The 20,376-nt window shown below is 40.5% G+C and overlaps 2 protein-coding genes across 4 annotated transcripts; both read left to right on the top strand.

Annotated features, from left to right (window-relative positions):
• Positions 1 to 346: 346 nt before the first annotated feature.
• LOC106305754 lies at positions 347 to 10,114 on the top strand. 2 transcript variants are annotated; one of them, XM_013742125.1, is made up of 11 exons: positions 347 to 1,000; positions 1,187 to 1,930; positions 2,038 to 3,190; positions 3,708 to 4,019; positions 4,124 to 5,104; positions 5,189 to 6,955; positions 7,205 to 7,519; positions 7,608 to 8,573; positions 8,658 to 9,204; positions 9,332 to 9,458; positions 9,687 to 10,114. In XM_013742125.1, the coding sequence occupies exons 1-11, from the start codon at positions 543 to 545 to the stop codon at positions 9,889 to 9,891; spliced, it is 7,575 nt and encodes a 2,524-aa protein (XP_013597579.1). In that variant the 5' UTR covers positions 347 to 542; the 3' UTR covers positions 9,892 to 10,114. The 2 variants fall into 2 exon arrangements, with proteins under 2 accessions (XP_013597579.1, XP_013597578.1); XM_013742124.1 differs by having other exon boundaries at positions 9,326 to 9,458; positions 9,687 to 10,003.
• A 709-nt stretch (positions 10,115 to 10,823) lies between these two features.
• Positions 10,824 to 15,345, top strand: LOC106304357 (disease resistance protein LAZ5-like). 2 transcript variants are annotated; one of them, XM_013740764.1, is made up of 5 exons: positions 10,824 to 11,340; positions 11,429 to 12,578; positions 12,776 to 13,132; positions 13,405 to 14,340; positions 14,577 to 15,345. In XM_013740764.1, the coding sequence occupies exons 1-5, from the start codon at positions 10,862 to 10,864 to the stop codon at positions 15,270 to 15,272; spliced, it is 3,618 nt and encodes a 1,205-aa protein (XP_013596218.1). In that variant the 5' UTR covers positions 10,824 to 10,861; the 3' UTR covers positions 15,273 to 15,345. The 2 variants fall into 2 exon arrangements, with proteins under 2 accessions (XP_013596218.1, XP_013596219.1); XM_013740765.1 differs by having other exon boundaries at positions 14,563 to 14,922.
• The last annotated feature ends 5,031 nt before the right edge of the window (positions 15,346 to 20,376 follow it).

Here is a 20,376-nt window from a genome sequence, read left to right as displayed (position 1 = left end):
ATATATTTTTATATGGTATGTAATTTAATTTAAATGATATATATATATATATTCTTTTGTATACTATTAATCAATTTGATAGTTAGTTTAATAAAAGTATAATATATATTTATATGAACCAATTTATTTTTCTAAAAATTCTAAGAATCATCCTAATTATGATACGTGGCTACGTAAAAATGTTGTAATATTTGAGGATTAATATATATGGGATTAAACATAGTAGGTTTGTAGTATTGTAATATTCTTCTTCGATCATCTGCAAATTAAAATCAGTTTTATTTTTCAAAATCAGCATTTAGTAAGAGCTAAAAGAGGGAGTCCGCTAAAAGAGAAAGACAGCTCTCTTGTGTTAGATCCAGATCTTTAAGTCGGAGAAAAAAGTAAATATAATACTATGGCGATTCTCTTATGGCAAAGTTCTCAGTCATTTAAAAATTGCGAAACGTTGACGAAGATGCTCACTTACGTTAGCTTTCAATCATATACCATTTCCCCCAAACTTGTACTCTCTTCGAGCAAAACCTCTCTCAAATGCTACCATGGGGAAGAAGCTAACCAACTACAAATCCCCGCCGCGGCATCACGTATTCATCAATTCCCACGGAGCCGACCTGCTCCGCGGCGGATTCGTTCACAAAATCGGGACGGGCTTGAGCAGCATCGATGTCAACGCGTACGCAGATGAGCCGACTGGTGAAGAAGAAGGTCTTACCCAAGATGTTTTGGATAAGATCGAGAAGTCGAGTATCGCGATTGTAGTGTTCTCGAGCAGGTACACCGAGTCGAGATGGTGCTTAGAGGAGCTTGTCAAGGTCAAAGCACGAATGGAACAAGGCAAACTCACCGTGATTCCGATCTTCTACAAGCTCGAAGGAGGCTCAGGTCTCAACTTGGAGAATCCCGCTATGCGTGATTTTGATTCTGAAAAGGTCAAGTTCTGGAACGAAGCTTTGGATTCCGTCTCGTGCACGATGGGATATCACTTGTATAAGACCAGGTATGGATTCCATTAACAGTATGACTTTGTAATTAGTGGTATGAGTATCGGTTGAACTAGAAGTAGAAAGTCTTTGTATACTCAATTTTAGAAAATTTCTTAGGAGTCAGAGCAAGCTATTACATTGAGTCTATGTCCACCGTTAGTTACATGGTCAAAGGGATCTCACTGATTCTTCTTTGGCAGTGATGAGTCCAGGTTTATCACTAGCATTGTCAAGGAGGTCAAAAGACTATTGATCCAAATTCCATTAGAGGAGCACGTTAACGAGTCAGATGATTCACTGATTGAGAAGCAGAAAGACGCCTCTGTGGACTCCTCCAAATCAGAGACTGTGGATGGTGTGAGTGTCATAGGTGAAGCAGAATTGAGTGGAGAATCAGTAAACGATATCACTTTCCTTTGCGAAGCCGACGAGAGAGTTGACTCAGTCAATGACGAAGAAGTTAGCACAAGCTCTACCTCAGTGACCTCCTACAAACCTCCGCCTGAGCATAACGTGTTCATTAATTTCCGGGGAACTGACCTGCACGACGGCTTTGTCGGCCACATCGTGGAAGCACTGGAAAAAGTTGGATTCAACGTCTATATAGATGAAGAGGAGCCGCAACCTGGTGATCTTACAGATCTTCTGTTCAAGAGGATCGAGGAGTCGAGGATTGCGATAGTAATCTTCTCAAGCAGGTACACTGAATCAACTTGGTGCTTAGATAAGCTGGTGAAGATCAAAGAACGAATGGATGAAGGAAAGCTCCTTATCATTCCAATCTTCTACAAGGTGAATCAATTGCAGGTTAAGCAACTTGAGGGAAATTTCGGTGTCAGGCTTTGGAATTTGTGGAGGATTTATCGAGGGCACCAAATCATTAAGTGTAAGGAAGCTTTGGAGTCTGTTGGAGGCATGAGGGGTTTCCCGTTTGAGGAGTTTCGGTAAGTAAAATTTACAATTTTGAATATTGGCTTAAACTTTATTAACACTGAAACTACTATATGCTTGGACCAACGGGTCTCATTGGTTGTTTTCTCTCGTTTGGCAGTCTTGAGAGTGAGCTCATAACTTCCATTTATAGGGAGGTCATTACTCAAATGATCAAGATTTCGTCACCGGAATGGAAAAAACCATCTTTGTTTCATTCTTCACAGAGGGGAGAAAGTATTCAGTTGCCCACAAGAAAAGATGAAAATCATGAAACTTATATCAGTGAGCATCCCTTCTTTGGAATCGAGCTGCGAATGCAGCAATTGGAGCAAAAGTTAGAGTTTGATAACAACGAAACTCGAATTATTGGAGTTGTTGGGATGCCCGGTGTGGGTAAAACCGCTCTCGCAATGATGTTGCACGAAAAGTGGAACCGAAACTTTGTACGTTGCATGCCTCTTATGGGTATCCGCAAGATGTTAAACGACCATGAGCCAGCGTGGCTGCGGAAGACGCTCCTGGAAGTCCTACTCGAGGGGAATTTTCCAGTTACAAACAACGAGACAACACATGAATCTGTGAAGGATAAACTGCTCCAGGCTAAAGTCTTTGTTATTCTTGATGACGTGAGTGAGAAGAAGCAGTTGGACATTCTCCTTGGAAATCTAGACTGGATTAAGAAGGGGAGCAAGATTGTTATCACAACGTGTGACAAATCTCTGCTCGAGGGATTTGCTAATGATACTTATGTGGTCCCGCTATTGAATGATAAAGAGGCCTTTCAACTCTTTTGTTATCATGCCTTTGATGATAAAATCAATAGTCCCACCGGGACCCTCCTGACTCTCTCCAGAGTATATGTTGATTACGCCCGAGGACACCCGCTGGCTCTCATTTTACTGGGCACTGAACTTCGTGGAAAAGAGGAGGCTCACTGGGAACATAGACTGGAGACAGTAACACATAGTTACGATACAAATATCTGGAGATTCTCTACTGATCAACTTAATGAGCAGCAGAAAGATGTGTTCGACATTATATATTTTTTCATATCAGAGGACGAGTATTTTATTAGGTGTCTTCTGGGCTCAGGAGATTCTGACGCTACTGAGCCCGTAGGTGTATTAAGAGACCTCGCTGACAAGTTCCTGATCACAATCTCCGGTGGCCGAGTAGAGATGAATGACTTACTGTACAGGTTTGGCAAGGGTCTTGGTTCTCCTTGGCGGCGTAGGCTGTGGAACTACAACGATAAAAAAATTAATACAATGGTAAGTATCTTTCTGAAAAATACTTGCAACATTTCTTGGCTGTTCTAGAATTTTGCTAGGATATAAAGTGTAATAGAAAATGTCCCTGCCGTGAAACACAGAAATCAGCACGTGTTAGGAACTTATCACGAATGGAATATTTTGAAAGTTTAGGAAACCTTATACTAGCGTAGCGGTTTACAAACAGACAACAAGTCACCCTCCTCTGAAATCTAAACCCTGCAAAATGCATCTTAATCTTATTTTTGGTTTACGAACTCTTCCTCTTGAGCAATTTTAGTACTCATTGTTTGAATTTTTGACCTACCATGAACATTGTTTTTTAAGTGTTAGCGTATCCGTTGAAATACATGTTCTAGATACACTGATTCCAAAACTTGCTTTTGATCTTAACTAAACCTTGTATTTTCTAAAGATGTTGGGATATCATTTTACAACTCATGGAAACTGTCTTTAAGTTTACTGTATGAAAATTCAAATATGCTTTGCTTACATGTTTTCTTTAACTTGGTACCAGGAAGCTAATAATGTGAGAGGTGTTTTGTTAGACATGTCCCAAGTAACAGAGAAGATTGACTTGGAAAGTATGGCCTTCACCAATATGGACAATCTTCGATACTTGAAGATATTTGATTCTTGTTGTCCTCGGCAATGTAAAACTAAATGCATACACGTCCCAAATGGGTTCAAATTTCCCTTGAAAGAGGTTCGATATTTTCATTGGGTAAAATTCCCGTTGGAGGAACTTCCCCCAGATTTCAGTCCTGGAACCCTTGTTGACCTTAGGCTGCCGTACAGCAAAATTGAACGTGTTTGGAAAGGCGTTAAGGTGTGTTTTCATGTGCCATCTTTTTGCTGTTACTTTTTCATTTGATGGGTAAAGTAATCTGAATAGTTTTCTGATCGTTGGTTGAATTATGACGGTTGTCGCAGGCCGCACCACGATTGAAATGGGTAGATCTACGCCACTCCACCAAGTTGCTTGACTTGTCAGCATTGTCAAAAGCTGAGAACCTTCAAAGACTAATTTTGGAAGGCTGCACGAATTTGAAGGAGTTACCTAGAAAGATTCAAAAGATGAAGTCTCTTGTTTTCCTGAACCTGAGAGGATGCATACGTCTTTCATCTCTTCCCTTGATGAATTTAATTTCTCTAAAAACTCTCATCCTTAGTGACTGCACAAACCTCGAGGAATTTCAGCCTATCTCTGAAAGTCTAGAAGTTCTACATTTGGATGGCACTGCAATCAAGGGACTTCCTCCGGCCATCAAGAACCTCCAGAAACTAGTCTTATTGAATTTGAAGAACTGCAAAATGTTGGAGTATCTTCCCAACTGCCTTGGAGAGCTGAAAGCTCTTGAAGAATTAATACTCTCTGGTTGTTCAAGGCTTAAGAATCTTTCAGATGTAAAGGAGAGCATGAAACATCTTTTGAGTTTACTTATCGACAGTATAGGAGCAAAAGAAATGCCAAACTTATCGTGCATTACTATACCCGAAAGCCAATCTTGTGCAGATATGGTATTAAAACGTATTGGCCCGAGCAGATGGCCATTTGTTGTTAATAGAGTATCCTGTCTGCAACGTCTATGTTTAAGCGGAAATGATTTTGTCAGCCTGGAAAGTGACATTTGGCAACTTTATGATCTGAAATGGCTTGACGTGAAGGAGTGCAAGAAGTTGAGATCTATTCCGATGCTTCCACCAAAACTTCAATACTTTGATGCTCATGGCTGTGATTCACTGGAAAGTGTGGCAAATCCTCTGGCCCTTCCGGTTCTAACGGAGCAGATCAATGTCAGATTCAACTTTTCGAACTGCAACAATTTAGATCAAGATGCAAAGGATAGTATTATATCCTATACTCGATGGAAAAGCCAGTTTCCGTTAGATACACTCTTTCGGGACAACCGGGTATGCCTATTTTTCTTTCAGTTTCCTTTCTTATTCGCAGCATCCGTCGGGTATCTGATCTTGCTTTGATATGTCTTTTTGCAGAGTTTTGTTTTTGAAGCTTTAGTTGAAACTTGCGTTCCAGGATGGGAAGTACCCGCATGGTTCAGTCATCAAGCATCTGGGTCGCTGTTAGAGCAAAAGCTTCGTCCGCACTTTTGTGATAACCAGTTTACTGGGATAGCACTGTGCGCTGTTATCCTGTTTCCAGGCTACCTTGACCAGAGCAACCGTCTCTTAGTGACATGTAATTGTGTGTTCAAGTATGAAGATGGGTCTTGTATCCGCTTTAGTTGCACTGTTGGCAGCTGGAACGAGCCAAGTAACACAGTGCTGAAGCTCGCGTCATCTCATGTATTTATTGGCTATACCACTATGCTGGATAACAAAAAAAATGGTGAGAAGGATAATGAAGAAGGCTGTACTCTTACTGATGCTTCCCTTGAGTTTCAAGTAAGAGATAGTGCTGAGGAGGTAGTTGGTTGCAGGGTGCTGAATTGTGGCTTTAGATTGGTATATGCATCCGATGAAAGGGAAAATACATGTTGGGATGCAAAGAGGATTGAGAACATCCCAGGTGAACCCAAAACACTCGAAAAATATCCAAGCCATGATGATATCCAGAATGAGTCTTCCTGTCTAACTTTAGGAACGGAGGAAAACTTCTTAACTGAAGTAGAATCTGGTGCTAACCTAAGTTTACGGAAGAGTTTAGAAAACAAGAGAGTTGACACTTTAAGTGTAGAAAATGAAGGAGGAGAAATTGCTATGAGCTCTGATCACGAGAACACGTCTTCAGGAAATTTAGAGAAGCTTGAAATGAGCTATTTCGTTGGACTTAGACTACGACTTAAGCAAATGGAAAAGGTGTTGTACTCGACGTGGGGAGAAACTCGCATTGTTGGAGTTGTTGGGATGCATGGTATTGGTAAAACAACTCTCACGAAGATATTGTTTGACAGGCGTGGGTCTAAGTTTCCAAGCCACTCGTTTTTAACAATGTCGAAGGAGTACAGACTAGAGCAATTGAGGAGGATGTTCCTGAAAGAGTTACTCAAACACACTAATCAAAACATAAGCGATGAGACAACACATGAATTCGTGAAAGATGATCTGCTTCAGACCAAGATTTTCGCTGTTCTTGATAATGTGAGTGACAAGAATCAATTACAGTTTCTACTCGGCAATCTTGACTGGATTAAGAAGGGAAGCAAGATTGTTATTACAACGTGTGAAAAGTCATTGCTCGAGGGACTTGCTCATGATACTTATGTGGTTCCACCCTTGAACAACAGGGAGGCGTTTCAACTCTTTAGTTATCATGCCTTTAAGGATCAAAATTGTAGTCCTACTGGGACCTTTGTGTCGCTTTCCAGGATGCTCGTGGATAGTGCAGGAGGTAATCCACTATCTCTCACGTTACTGGGCAGCGATCTCTGTGGGAAAGACGAGGCCTACTGGGAAGAAGAACTGCAACGGGCGAGACAAAGTTTCAATACGAAGATGAGAGAAGTTTGGACATTCTATTTTGACCAACTTAATGAGCGGCAGAAAGATGTATTCCTCGACATAGTGCACTTTTTCAAATCAGAGGACGAGTACTTTATTAGAAGTCTGATGGATTCAGGAAATTTCGAAACTGTGAGTGAAGTTAAAGATCTCGCTGACAAGTTGCTTACTACACTTCCCGGTGGGAAAATAGAAATACATGACCAAATGTTGACATTGGGCGACGAACTTGGTTCACCTGGGTGGTATAGGCTTTCGAACTACAAAGATATAATCGAATATCTGACAAAGGAGAAACACCAGGTACGTAATCTTTTCTGCAAGGAGTTCAATAATACTTGCAACAGTTTTTTTGATAGGAATCAAGGAAAAAAATATGTTAACATGAAACAACATTAGTAGATTAAATAATTTGTATAAATCAGAAACAAATGGTGGACAAAGCAAAGCAAGTGAGAGTAGAAAATTACAACACTTTCTGTCGAATAATATGGACAACAAGCTCGAGACTTCATGACATTTCTAACTTGTTGTCTTTTTACTTGGTACCAGGAAGCTAATAATGTGAGAGGTATTATCTTAGACATGTCCGAAGTAGAGACGCATATCGTCTTGGACAGTATGACCTTCACCAATTTGCGGAATCTTCGATACCTCAAGATATATGATTCTTCTTGTCCCCGGCAGTGTAAATATAACTGCAAATTACACTTTCCAGATGGGTTCGAACTCCCCTTGGAAGAGGTTCGATATCTCCATTGGGTAAAATTCCCGTTAGAGGAACTTCCGCCAGATTTCAGACCTGAAAATCTTGTGGACCTTAGGTTGCCTTACAGCAAAATTGAACGTGTTTGGGAAGGTGTTAAGGTGTGTTTTCATGTGCTACGGTTTTGCTGTTATATTTTCGTCTGAATAGTTTTTTTCTGATGGTCGGTTTTCATATGACTTGTCACAGGACACCCCACGATTGACATGGGTAGATCTACGCCATTCCAGTAAGTTGTGCAACTTGTCAGCATTGTCCAAGGCTGAAAATCTTCAAAGATTAAATTTGGAAGGCTGCACAGTTTTGAATGAGTTACCTGCGGAAATTCAAAATATGAAGTCTCTGGTTTTCCTGAACCTGCGAGGATGCATACGTCTTTGGTCCCTTCCAAAGATGAATTTAATTTCTCTGAAAACTCTCATCCTTAGCGGTTGCACAAACCTGGAGGAGTTTCAGCTAATCTCTGAAAGTGTAGAATTTCTCCATCTGGATGGCACAGCAATCAAAGGACTTCCTCTCGCCATCCAGAAACTCCAGAGGCTTGTCTTATTGAATTTAGAAAATTGCAAAAGGTTGGAGTGTCTTCCCAACTGTCTTGGAGAGCTGAAATCTCTTGAAAAATTGATAGTTTCTGGTTGTTCAATCCTTCAGAATCTTTCAGAGGTAAGGGATAACATGAAATATCTCCAGAGTTTACTTATTGAAAGGATAGGAGGAAAGGAGATGCCAAACATATGCGAAGGACGAGCTTCTGCAGATGTTGTCGTACAACCTTTTGGCCCAAGCATATGGACACGTGGTGTTAATGGAGCTTCCTCTCTGCGACGTCTATCTTTAAGTGGAAATGATTTTGTCAGCCTCCAAACTGACATTGGAAAACTTTACAATCTAAATTGGCTTGACGTGAAGGATTGCAAGATGCTGAGATCTATCCCGATGCTTCCACCAAGACTTCAGTACTTTGACGCGCAGGGCTGTGATTCACTGGAGAGAGTTGCAAATCCTTTGGCCATTCAAGTGTTCACACATCACAGCCATGCGACCTTCAATTTTTCCAACTGTAACAAGTTGGATCAAGATGCAAAAGATAGTATCATATCCTATACCCAGTGGAAAAGCCAGTTAGTGTTAAATGCACTCTATCGACACAGTGGGGTCTGTCTATTTCTCTCTGTCAGTTTCTAGTCTTCCTCGTAGCACCTGTCCGTATCTTATCTTGTTTTCGTATTCCTTTTTCAGGCTTCGGTTTTGGAACCTTTGACTGGAACCTGTTATCCTGGATGGGAAGTACCTGCATGGTTCAGTCACCAAGCTTCTGGATCTGAGTTAGAGCCAAATCTGCCTCCACACTGGAATCACAACAGGTTCACAGGAATAGCTCTATGTGCTGTTATCCGATTTTCGGACTACCATGAGCAGAGGAACCGCCTCTTAGTGAAATGTAAATGTGGGTTTAATAATGAAGACGGGTCTCGTTTTTTCCGCTTAAGCTGTACGGTTGGCGGTTGGAGTGATCCAGGTAAAACAGCAGGGGATATTGCACCGTCTCACGTCTTTATTGGATATGCCAGTATGTTGGATATTAAGAAACATGCTGAAGAGGATAAAGAGGGATGTGGTCATACCAAGGCTTCTTTTCAATTTGAAGTGACAGATGGTACAAAAGTGTTAAATAGCTGCGAGGTACTGAAATGTGGCTTTAGTTTGGTATATGCATCCGATGAATTGCAGGTTAAATTTGGTTTACGAGATGAAGCTAATCAGTACAGAGCTTATTCAAGAAAAGGTGGTTGGATCTAAGATTCTTTTACTGCCTAGTTTTGCTTGAGGCTTTTAATTTTCTGATTATCACAGAGCTTATTTTCTGATTTTTCTTTTGTATTTGTTTGCTTGTCTTCGTTTCTTAGTGTCAGTCTCTAATGCAAAGATGGAAACCGAAACAACGGAAAGGCGACCGGATAGTAGGCATGAGATAGTTGAACTGCCAAATAAAATGATAGCCATGACAAAGACAGCTGGCATACCCTCGGAAGTTTATAGGTATTGATTTCCTGATAATCATTATTGATGAATATTGTGGTCTAGTTAGATGAGTTTCTATTTAGTCCGTATCTGTTGAAAAGGAATTGTGGAAGCAAATGTCGGGTTAATGACTCATCATTAGTTTAGACAGTAGAAGGCGATGTTCGTTTGTATGTAGCAAGACTCGTCACTTTATCATGTTGCGCATCTGATTTTCATCTGTTTCCCACAATAAACTTTTTGCAGCATGGATGCCTCTTTTGTTGAAAAGACTTCTGAGGCTATTCCGAAAGAGCTAACCATAATAGCTGGAAGAAAGCTCAAGTCCTTGGGAAGAGGAGTTATGGCAGTTGGGCGCGTCTTGTTTCTGGCTTTGTTTGTAGCTTTTCTCTTTAATCTCTTTATAGCTCCTCTACTTTTCACCGATGCAAAATCTCCTGCCTCCTGGTAAGTTCTCATTGGTTTTCATTGCTGGGTGTTGTGTTGTTTTGGGTTTCATAGCATGTGCTTGTTGTGTTTGTTTTAAACTGCATTTGAAATATATTATACTTGGTTCGTGAGAAGATATTTGCTTCGACATGTAAGTCTTTACTTTTTTTATTTTTTTATGAACTAGGTCTTGGACATTTTTAACTGGAACCAAAGAATCGAACTAAACCGAAATATTATAAATATCCCAACGGTTCCTCTATTACTACAACATCTGACATATTTAAAGGATTTTTATCTCTGTATCCAAAATGCCCAAAACTAAAAACACCCGATCGGCCAACTTTTTATTTTTTTGATAATCCAGTTAATCCGGATACCTGGAGAATCCGGCTAGTAGAAGGCATCCTGGAGGGCCGCTTTTTTTCACTCCATTTTAATCGACGGTGGTCAGCAGGATTCGAACCCAAGTCCGTATTGGGGCCAAAGCTGAACACTAGGCAGAACATATTGATTGTTATATCCTTCGTTCATCAATCAAGTAACCAAGTATGGACGTATCAAAAATGAAATGACATGGAAAATCTGGCTACTATTGCCTTCATTCATCAAAGTTTTAAACGTAAACAAACAATTTTCAAACCAGTAACCTTAAAGTCTATCCATCAACCATATTATTTATTGAGTAATAGCTGTAAAATAGTTTTATATCCGAGCGCCATTGGCGTGGACGAGTAAGCATATATAAAACATAATAGTCGAGTATAGTTAGATCTAACCATAGTTCTAGACTACGGTATTCTATAGTATTAATTAGGGCTCACCATAGTAGATGATGATCGTGTCTTTGTTTATTAATATAATAACTGGGTCGTGTGTAAACGCATTTGGTAATAATAAGAAACTTAAAACTTATTGAAGTTGACCTTATGATCAGTTGAATTTGTCCTGAGTTGCATCTTGCATGTTGCAACCAGAAAGAAACTTTTCTAATGGCTGCTTCTTCCTCTTCCTCGTCCAATGAACTTCCAGAGTCATGGCAAGTGTTCATCAACTTCCGTGGGATGGAACTACGCAACAACTTCGTCAGCCATCTTGAGAGAGCTCTAACAGAGGCTGGAATCAACTATTACATTGACAATAAAGAGATGCGGAGCGAAGATCTCAAAGTCCTTTTCAAGAGAATCCAGCAGTCACAGATCGCGTTGGCCATCTTCTCGAGCATGTACACGGAATCAAACTGGTGTTTGGACGAGCTCGTTGAGATCATGGAACAAGTGAAGAAAGGTCAACTCAAAATCATCCCTATCTTCTTCAACGTGACCCCAGAGGAGGTTAAAGATGAGGGAGGACATTTCCGCTATATGATGTATAGAGAAAGTAGAAAGAAAGGATCTGATCTCCAGAAGTGGGAGAACGCGTTAGAGTCTGTTCCAAGCAAAATGGGCTTGACATTGAAGGAATGTAATGGGTAACAATAAGCTACAACTCTGTTTTTTCGTTTTGTCCATTTGCTTTTTTGATTATCTCATTGATCTTTTTACTCACTTGGATTGTAGGAGCGAGCGGTTGCTTGTTGAAAAGATTGTTAAGTCGGTCAAAAAAGTCCTAGCTCAACTAGTAAGCAGACCAAATGTTCTTCCTCAAGATACCTCACAGGTAAGTTCTGGTGGCGATACTTCCTTTCAAATGCCTAAAGAAAAGCCTGTCTTCGAAGATGAAATGAATCGACGCCTGAAGCAATTGGATGAAAAGATAGATATCGATTGCAAAGAAACTCAAGTTCTTGGAATTGTTGGGATGCCTGGGATTGGTAAAACCAATCTTGCGGAATTGCATTTCCATATGAAGAAAACCAAGTTCTTGTTTAGGAAGATTATCTCAAGCATCCGTGAGAAGTCAGAACACCAAGAGCCTGACTGTCTGAAGAAAGAGCTTCTGACTGGTCAAGACTATAATGATGACGCTTCTATGTTCAATAAGAAACTCTTTTTTGTTCTTGATGACGTGAGCGACAAGAAACAAGTAGATTTTCTAGTCGAAAATCTCAGCTTGATAAAGAAGGGAAGCAAGATTGTCATTACAACTCGTGACAAATCATCAATTGCAGGACTGGCTCAGGAGACATATGTGGTCCCTGGTTTAAACGATAAAGATGCATTGGAGCTCTTTGAATATCATGCCTTTGCAGACCAAGTCTCTAGCACCAAAGGGAATTTCCCCAAGCTGTCCAAACAGTTTGTGGATTACGCTGGAGGCAATCCACTAGCCCTTGAAGAGTTGGGAAAGGAGCTTCATGGGGAAGACGAGGCTCATTGGGAAAAGAGACTAGTAACGCTGCCATACCGGTGCAACCCAAAGATACTAACCGAGTTGAGAACCAGCTATGACAAGCTGAGTTATCAACAGGAGGATGCGTTTCTCGACATAGCTTGTTTCTTCAGGTCAGAGGAGGAAGATTATGTCAAGTGTTTACTGGATCAGTATGACTCCGAGTCTGGAGAAGATGCTGTTAGAGAACTAGCTGAAAAGTTGTTGATCAGTATCTCTGCGGGCCGAATAGAGATGCATAATATACTGTGTACATTTGGCAAGAAACTTGGTTCATCATCCCATGAAAATAAGTCAGGGGAAAGAATGTGGGCTTATAGAACAATAACTGAAACACTATGCTTGAAAGAGATGATCAGCCCTGACCAGACCAAAAAGGTAAAATGAATCTCAAGTCCCTCTTAATAACATTTAAATTGGCCTAGCTAGTACTTTAAACTCCTAGATTACCTAGTAGAGATCTTGAAAGTTACAAGGTTCAAAATTTCATTAGAAAGGGGTGTTGCGTTGCTCTCTCGAAAGAAAAGTTATATATCACATGGAAATTTGTTGATGTACTTTGATTTTGTGACCAGGGAGAGAGAAAGGTGAGAGGCATTTTCCTAGACACGTCCAAAGAAGAAAAAGTGGGAACACACCCAATATGGAAATATGGAAAAGATGATACGAAAATACCATTAGACATGAAAGCTTTTACCGACAGGTTCAACCAGATGGATCTTCGATACCTCAAGATCTATGACTCTCTTTGTCCTCAGAACTGTAAAGTAATCTTGCCGGACGGACTTGAGTTTCCATTTCAAGAGGTCCGTTATCTCCACTGGCAGAACTTTCCGTTGGAAGAACTTCCACAAGACTTCAACCCACAGAATCTCATTGATCTCAGGCTGACTCATAGTACGATGATTGAACGTCTTTGGGAAGCTGTTACGGTATGTATTTTATCTGCCATAATCTTATATATTAAGTTACATGAGTTTCCAACCTAAAATTAATTGGTGATAACTAGATTGATTCTTTTTTTTTTTTTTTTTTTTTTTTTTTTTTTTACCTCTTTTCCAATTTCGGATGTGGGATTCATCCCTAATATTCATTCCTAACATATTTAATTATGGTATAGTTTGTTTCCACTTCTTCTGACATGTGATACCTATGCTAAGTAACCCCATGCAACTTAGCTGACTGGTGGTAACCATATTCGCAGGAAGTGCCTCGGTTGAAGTGGGTTGATCTGAGTTACTCGGTTAAGTTGACCGACTTATCAGCATTGTCAAATGCATATCATCTTCGAAGGTTAAATCTTGAAGGCTGCAAGATTCTTGAGAAGTTGCCTGGAGATATGGAAAACATGAAGAGCCTTGTTTTTCTGAACCTCAGAGATTGTGTAATGCTGTCTTCTCTGCCAGAAAATCTGGCTTTAGTCTCTCTGAAAACCCTCATCCTCAGTGGCTGCTCAAGGTTTACAAAATTTGATCTTATATCTAAAAATCTTGAGTTTCTTCATTTAGAAGGCACTGCCATCTCGAGTCTTCCCTCGACCATCCAAGACTTCAAGAAACTTGTGTTACTAAATCTTAAAAACTGTAAAAGGTTGGAGTCTCTTCCCAATTGTCTGGAAAAGCTGAAGGCTCTTGAAGAACTGATGCTGTCAGGCTGTTTCAAGCTCAAAGGTCTTCCTGAAATTAGAGAGAAGATGGAAAATCTTCAGATTTTACTACTTGATGGAACCTCAATACAGTGTCTTAGCGTCAACGACCACATAGTTAACCAACAGCCACTCCAGATGAATAGCTTATCTATGTTGCGGCGTCTCTGCTTAAGCAGCAATGATATGATCTACAGCTTGCAATCTAGCATAAGTCAACTCTATCATCTGAAATGGATCGACTTGAGGTATTGCACCAACCTCACGTCTCTTTTAACGCTTCCACCGAATCTTCAATACTTAAACGCACATGCCTGCACATCGCTAAAGACAGTAGCGAGTCCTCTTGCTCGTCTCATGCCAACGGATCAGATCTCTTCTTCATTCATCTTCACTAACTGTGATAAGCTAGAGCACGCGGCAAAGAACGAAATTATATGCTACGCTCACAGTAAAAGCCAGCTCTTGTCAGATGCACTGCATCGTCACAACAAGGTATTGCAAACAATGGTTTAAGGGCCGGATCTAGGTATATAGTCCAGTGAAACATTGTCTTGATCTCCAAAATTTTTAGAAGTTTTTATACATATACAAAGGCTCTCAAATCAATGATTTTTTTTCCTATAAATATGTTTATGGCCTTAAAATTAAAATCTGAGATCCGGGTCAGTGACGTGTGTGTCAAGAAATGAGCAGAGTATTATTGACTATCTCTAGTTTACTACATGCAGGGTGTTGCGTTTGAGAATTTGGTTGCCACTTGCTTTCCTGGAAGTGAAGTTCCTGTGTGGTTCAGTTACAGAGCTTCAGGAGCAGTGTTGGAGCGAGAGCTGCTTCCAAGCGACCATGGGTTTGTTGGCATAGCTTTATGTGCTGTTGTCTCGTTTGAGAACTACAAAGCCCAAAACAACAACTTCATGGTGAAGTGCTTATGTGAGTTCAACAACGTCGACACGTCTTCTAGCTTCTTCAGTTTCCATATAGGAGATTTATCCGAGGAGAAAGACGACCAACGCACGATTAAGTCTACTCACGTGTTCATTGGCTTCACCAGCTGGTTGAATATCAACCATTGTCAAGAACTAGGCCTTAGGAGAAGGTGTGGTCCTTCTAAAGCTTGCATTTCGTTTCTAGTCACAGACGGTACTCGTGAGGTTGCAAAATGCAAGGTACTGAAGTGCGGTTTTAGTTTGGTTTGTGAATCTGGTAATGGGTCTTGGGATGCAAACGCTGAGGCAAGTGACGATGCAAGTTCAGAGGTTACTGAATCTGATTATTATTTTCAGGATGCAATCGATGGTCCAACAGATAGTGATGACGATTCTTCGAGTGAACGCGCTGGCGAAAGTAGATTATTGGGTCTCCTTAAAAGAGGATGGCTTAGTACTTTGTCCCCGTTTGTTTCTTCATCCCCATTTAGCACCTAAATTCAACATCCATGTATTCATAAACAATTTTTGCACCCGGATGCAAGTGAAGTTGTTTGTTTGTGATTTTGGATAAAAAAACCTGAATGTATCAAAATGATTATATTGGGATGTTTTGAAACTAAGAATACTTGTTGGAACTTGATATATCATATGATTTTTATGGGTTTTTTTAACCATAGTCTTGTTGCGGAGTTTTTAATGTATGTTTCCATTGAAACGCTGCCACATTTTTGCAATGAGAACATCGGAAGAGAACTAAGAATCAGTTATGACGACCTGACTGAGATGCAGAAACATGCATTTCTCGACATAGCTTGTTTCTTTAGATCCGAGGAAGAAGATTATGTAAAACATCTTCTGGACACTAACTCTGGTGAAGCTGGGAGCGAAGTTTGAGATCTCGCCGAGAAGTTCATGATAAATATCTCTGGAGGCCGAGTAGAGATGCATAATCTCTTCTGTACGCTGGGAAAAGAAATTGGTTCATCTGTAGAAAACAATTTGGGGAAAAGTAGATTGTGGAATCATCAAGTAAGGTTCTGGTCCTCAAAAAGGTAAACAAAACAATTCTCAAGAGCATACAACTTTCTCATTAATTTTTACATTTTTGTTTAGATTAAATTTCATTTGGGTGTTGATAAGAGCATTTCTAACTCATTTTTATTTTAAACTGCGAATTCTGTTTTAAGAGGAAAAAAAAAAAAAAAAAAGGAAACTACATTGGAAAGGGGCAAGGGAATAGCATTAGAACGTAAAGCTTTGTTCTAATATATTATATCTACTTTTAACTTGTTAGCAGGTAACTGTTAGTGCAAGAGGCATATTCATATATATGTCCAAAATAGGCAAGGGAATAGCCTTAGAACGTAAAGCTTTGATCAAGATGCCGAATCTGCCCTACTTCAAAATCTTTGACTCTGGCTGTCCTCTGCAATGTGACCCTGTTGACTGCCAAGTAAACTTGCCTAACGGACTTGAGTTTCCATTAAAAGAGATCAGATATCTCCACTGGCTTAAATTTCCACGGGAGGAACTGCCACCAGACTTCAACCCGATGAATCTTATTGACCTTAGGCTGCCTTACAGCAAGATTCGACGGGGTTTGGAGAGAGACTAAGGTGTGTTTTACTTTAAACAGTGAATCCAATAGCTACTACAACCTGCATAGCTTAGTTTATCGTGTTCTGGGTCACAGGATACACCAAAATTGAAATGGGTGGCTCTAAGTCATTCGACTAATAACTTGACCAATATTTCAGCTTTGTCAAATGCTGAATCTCTTCGACGGTTGAGTCTTGAAGGTTGCACTAAGCTTGATAAATTGCCAGAAGATGCAGAAAATATGAAGAGTCTTGCTTTCTTGAATCTCAGAGGATGCACAAGTCTGTTGTCTCTCTCAGAGATGAGTAACTTAATCTCTCTTAGGACTCTCATCCTCAGTGAGTGCTCAAAGTTTAGCGAATTTCATGTAAAATCTTGAATATCTTCATTTAGATGGCACTGTGATTAAGGGACTCCCTCCGTCCATCCAAAACTTCGGAAAACTTATTGTCTTGAATCTGAAAGACTGCATTAAACTTGAATCTCTACCAGACTGTCTTGGCAAGCTTAAAGCTCTTGAAGAACTGATACTTGATATCTTGCATATTTTCATTGTTTTATCCATTCACCCATGTGCATTTTAATCATATAGACTAGGATTTAGCCATGTTTAGGTTGCATTTTGCATACATGAGTCTTTATCAGGTATTGGAGTACCACATGAAGTTCTTGGAGACATTTGGGTGCATTTGGAGCTCAAAAGAGGTGATAAAGGTGATCATTGGACGAGCAGTGCATGAGAGCGACCTCACCGGAGCGACACCGTGAATTCGCTGTGACACCCCTTCAGAGCGACTTCGCCAGAGCGACACCCCGATGTCGCTCGCGTTTTCATCGCTCGGAGGCACGAGAGCGACCTTACCAGAGCGACGCAGAGAAGTCGCTCGCATTTTCATCGCTCGGAGGCACGAGAGCGACCCGGAGCGACGTCTCGCAGCGATCCCTCCAGGTCGCTCCCGAAGCCTGGAGCGACCTCTCGGAGCGACTACTGGAGGTCGCTGTGCGCCTTTTGTTTGCTCGACTTCATGTTTACTCAAGAGCCTTTTGGTCATTTCATTATGCACGTTTTTACTTTCTAAACCTAAGTTTAAATATCTTTTGTAAGCCATGAGAGGCAGATTATCTTTTATCAAAAGAAAACCACCAAAAACCTCTTGGAAAGTTCATCTCTTTGAATCAATTGATCATTTTGTTATTGCAATTCTGTTGTTTTCATATATATTATATGTATTTCTCTACATGATTAATCTGAAATCCAATATGGGTTTAAGAGGAATCACGAAGAGTAGTGAGTAATCCATTCTTGAATTATTGGGTTAGGGAGATTAAGGGTGATTAGGCTAGATCTAGGATGTTATAGTGTAGATCCTTCTTATTCCTTGCTAGTAGAGTATTCATAATGCATTTTCTGAGTTGGCTTTTCAAAAGTTGATCTCTAGGCATTTTCCACCCACAAGGTGTTTGATGAAATGCTTGAGACAACTCTCCTAAGCTTTTAACATACTTTACCAAAGACATTTGTTGTTAAAGGTGTTAAGATAGCCAATAGACTTGTTAGTAATGATTGCTTTCATATTATTCAACCAAAGACATTTGATGTTTGAAATATGTTAGTAAATGAACATTCATCTAGACATAGAGTTTGTTTAAGATTGTGTCTAAGCTTAAGGTTGATAGTTTGATTGATCGTTTGCCATCCTTAGTTTGAAACTTGATCACCCAAGGTCTAATTCCTATACCCATGAATTCTCTTTTATCATAACCAAAAGAAAGTCAATTCTTTTATTGTTTTATTGTTCTGTTCTTGCATTCTATTATTAGTAGTAGTTTAAAACCATCCAAATTATCATTTGCACTTAGATTAAGTACGTACTTGCATTCTCGGTGCTTTGAAATCCCTTAGAATTGGTTCGACAATCTTTTATACTACATCATTTGTCTTAGGAGCCTTGAAAACTCTTAACATCAAATTGGCTCTGTTGCCGAATTCTGAGTAGATTTGAACATTGAGATTTAGTCAGTTGCTTGAGACTAAGTCATTTTTATTTTCTTTTGTTACTGATTCTCCTTCTTCACCTCCCTTTAATTTACAGGTGTATGAACTTGAGGAGCAAGAGTCCATCAAACCTAGTTCCAAGAGCTGTAGACATCAGAGCTTTAGAGAGAGAGAGTGTGCTAGAAACAGAAGAGAAGAAGAGCAACATGCTCACTTGCAGAGATTGGATACTGACATGGGAAACATACCTCAAAATGATGCGGACGCCAATGGAGCTAACAACGTTCCACAAAACCAACAGCGAGCAGCTCGACCCATTGGCACTTATGACCGCCCCAACATTCATGGTCATAGATTGGGAATCCGAGCACCAGCTGTAGCAGCCAACAACTTTGAGATCAAATCAGGACTCCTCAACGTGATCGAGAACAACAAGTATCATGGCTTGGCTCTAGAGGACCCATTTGATCACTTGGACAGGTTCGACAGCTACTGTGGGTTGTCAAAGACCAATGGTGTTACTAAAGAGTGATGCAGTCTACAGTGGAGACCACGACAGAAGCAGTAGATCAGATGACAAGCTGACGAGGAAGGAGTTGAAAGCTCTACAGGATAAGATAGACATCCTAATTGCTGATAAAGCCACCCAAGAGCAGCTGCACTTTGTTGGTAACCCAAGCCAAGAGACACCACCTGTTGTCCATGAGGTTGAGGGTTTGGAAGGTCAAGAAGAGCTGTGTTTTATCAACAACAATGGTAGCTGGTACAAAAAAGAACCCAACTTTCAGTACAACAACTACCAACAGAAATCCTATTTCAACAACCAACAGAGTGGTTACCAGCCTCGGAACAACCAGCAAGGCAGCTATCAGCCTCAACAAAACCCTCCTCCTGGTTTCAACAACAAAGGACACCATTCTTCCCAATAACAAGCTAATCCTTCTACCTCTACTCCTCAAGTCAGCAGCACTGATGCCCTACTGAAACGAATCTTGGAGTCTCAGACAAGAAGTGAGAAGCATGTTGGCTATGAGTTGAAGAACCTTCACTCAAAGATTGATGGAAGCTACAATGAGCTCAACAACAAGTTCAGAACCTTGGAGAACCAGTTTGCTGCCATGAACACTCAACAAAATCGCCAACAAAGTTCTTTACCTGGAAAATCTGAGCAAAACCCCAAGGAGGCCATGAAAGCTATCACCCTCAGGAATGGTAAGGAGTTACCTCAGAGAGCTCTCACCAAGGATGCTGAGAAACAAGGTGAGGGGGTTGCCATCAACATAGATGATGAAGTGGTGATTGTTGTTGAGAAAATCAATGATGAAATCTTGGAGAAGATTGTGGAAGCCAAAGGTAAAGGAAAGGTTGGGGAAGAGAAGAAAACAGTGAAAGATGGTGAAGTTGTTGCTCCAGCAAGTGAAAATTCTTTTGTTCCTCCTCCTTATGAACCCAAACTACCATTCCCTGTTAGATTCAAGAGGCAGCTGCTAGAGAAGTACAAAGCCCTATTTGAGAAGCAAATGAGCAAAGTTCAAGTCACAGTGCTCATCATTGATGCTTTCATGCTGATTCCTCAATATAGCAAGTTCCTGAAAGATGTTGTAGCTGCAAAGAAGAAGGAGATGGAGGGCATGATGATTCTCACTCATGAGTGCAATGCCATCATTCAGAGGCTTGTTGTTCGAAAGAAGCTAGAAGATCCCGGGTGCTTCACATTACCTTGTGCTCTTGGACCTATGGTATTTGATAGATGTCTCTGCGATTTGGGAGCTAGTGTCAGCTTGATGCCTTTATCTGTTGCTAAGAAGCTTGGTTTCACTCAGTACAAGAAGTGTAGACTGTCTCTGGTATTGGCTGATCGTTCAGTGAAGTACCCTGTGGGTATCTTGTAGGACCTCCCCGTTATGGTTTGAAACTATGAGATCCCTACAGACTTTGTGGTGCTTGAGATGGATGAGGAAGCTGCAGATCCTTTAATCCTTGGAAGACCTTTCTTAGCTACAG

This window comes from Brassica oleracea, chromosome C7, assembly GCF_000695525.1.
Source record: "Brassica oleracea var. oleracea cultivar TO1000 chromosome C7, BOL, whole genome shotgun sequence".
Taxonomy (NCBI): Eukaryota; Viridiplantae; Streptophyta; class Magnoliopsida; order Brassicales; family Brassicaceae; genus Brassica; species Brassica oleracea.
Note: the sequence above shows the minus strand (reverse complement) of the source record. Positions and strands in the feature narration are given on the sequence as shown.

Coding starts and splice junctions, on each gene's coding strand:
- LOC106305754 (XM_013742124.1), top strand. CDS start 543: ATGGGGAAGAAGCTAACCAACTACAAATCCCCGCCGCGGCATCACGTA. Junction 1,931..2,037: donor TTCCCGTTTGAGGAGTTTCG/GTAAGTAAAATT, acceptor CTCGTTTGGCAG/TCTTGAGAGTGAGCTCATAA. Junction 3,191..3,707: donor ATAAAAAAATTAATACAATG/GTAAGTATCTTT, acceptor ACTTGGTACCAG/GAAGCTAATAATGTGAGAGG.
- LOC106304357 (XM_013740764.1), top strand. CDS start 10,862: ATGGCTGCTTCTTCCTCTTCCTCGTCCAATGAACTTCCAGAGTCATGG. Junction 13,133..13,404: donor GTCTTTGGGAAGCTGTTACG/GTATGTATTTTA, acceptor CCATATTCGCAG/GAAGTGCCTCGGTTGAAGTG. Junction 14,341..14,576: donor CACTGCATCGTCACAACAAG/GTATTGCAAACA, acceptor TACTACATGCAG/GGTGTTGCGTTTGAGAATTT.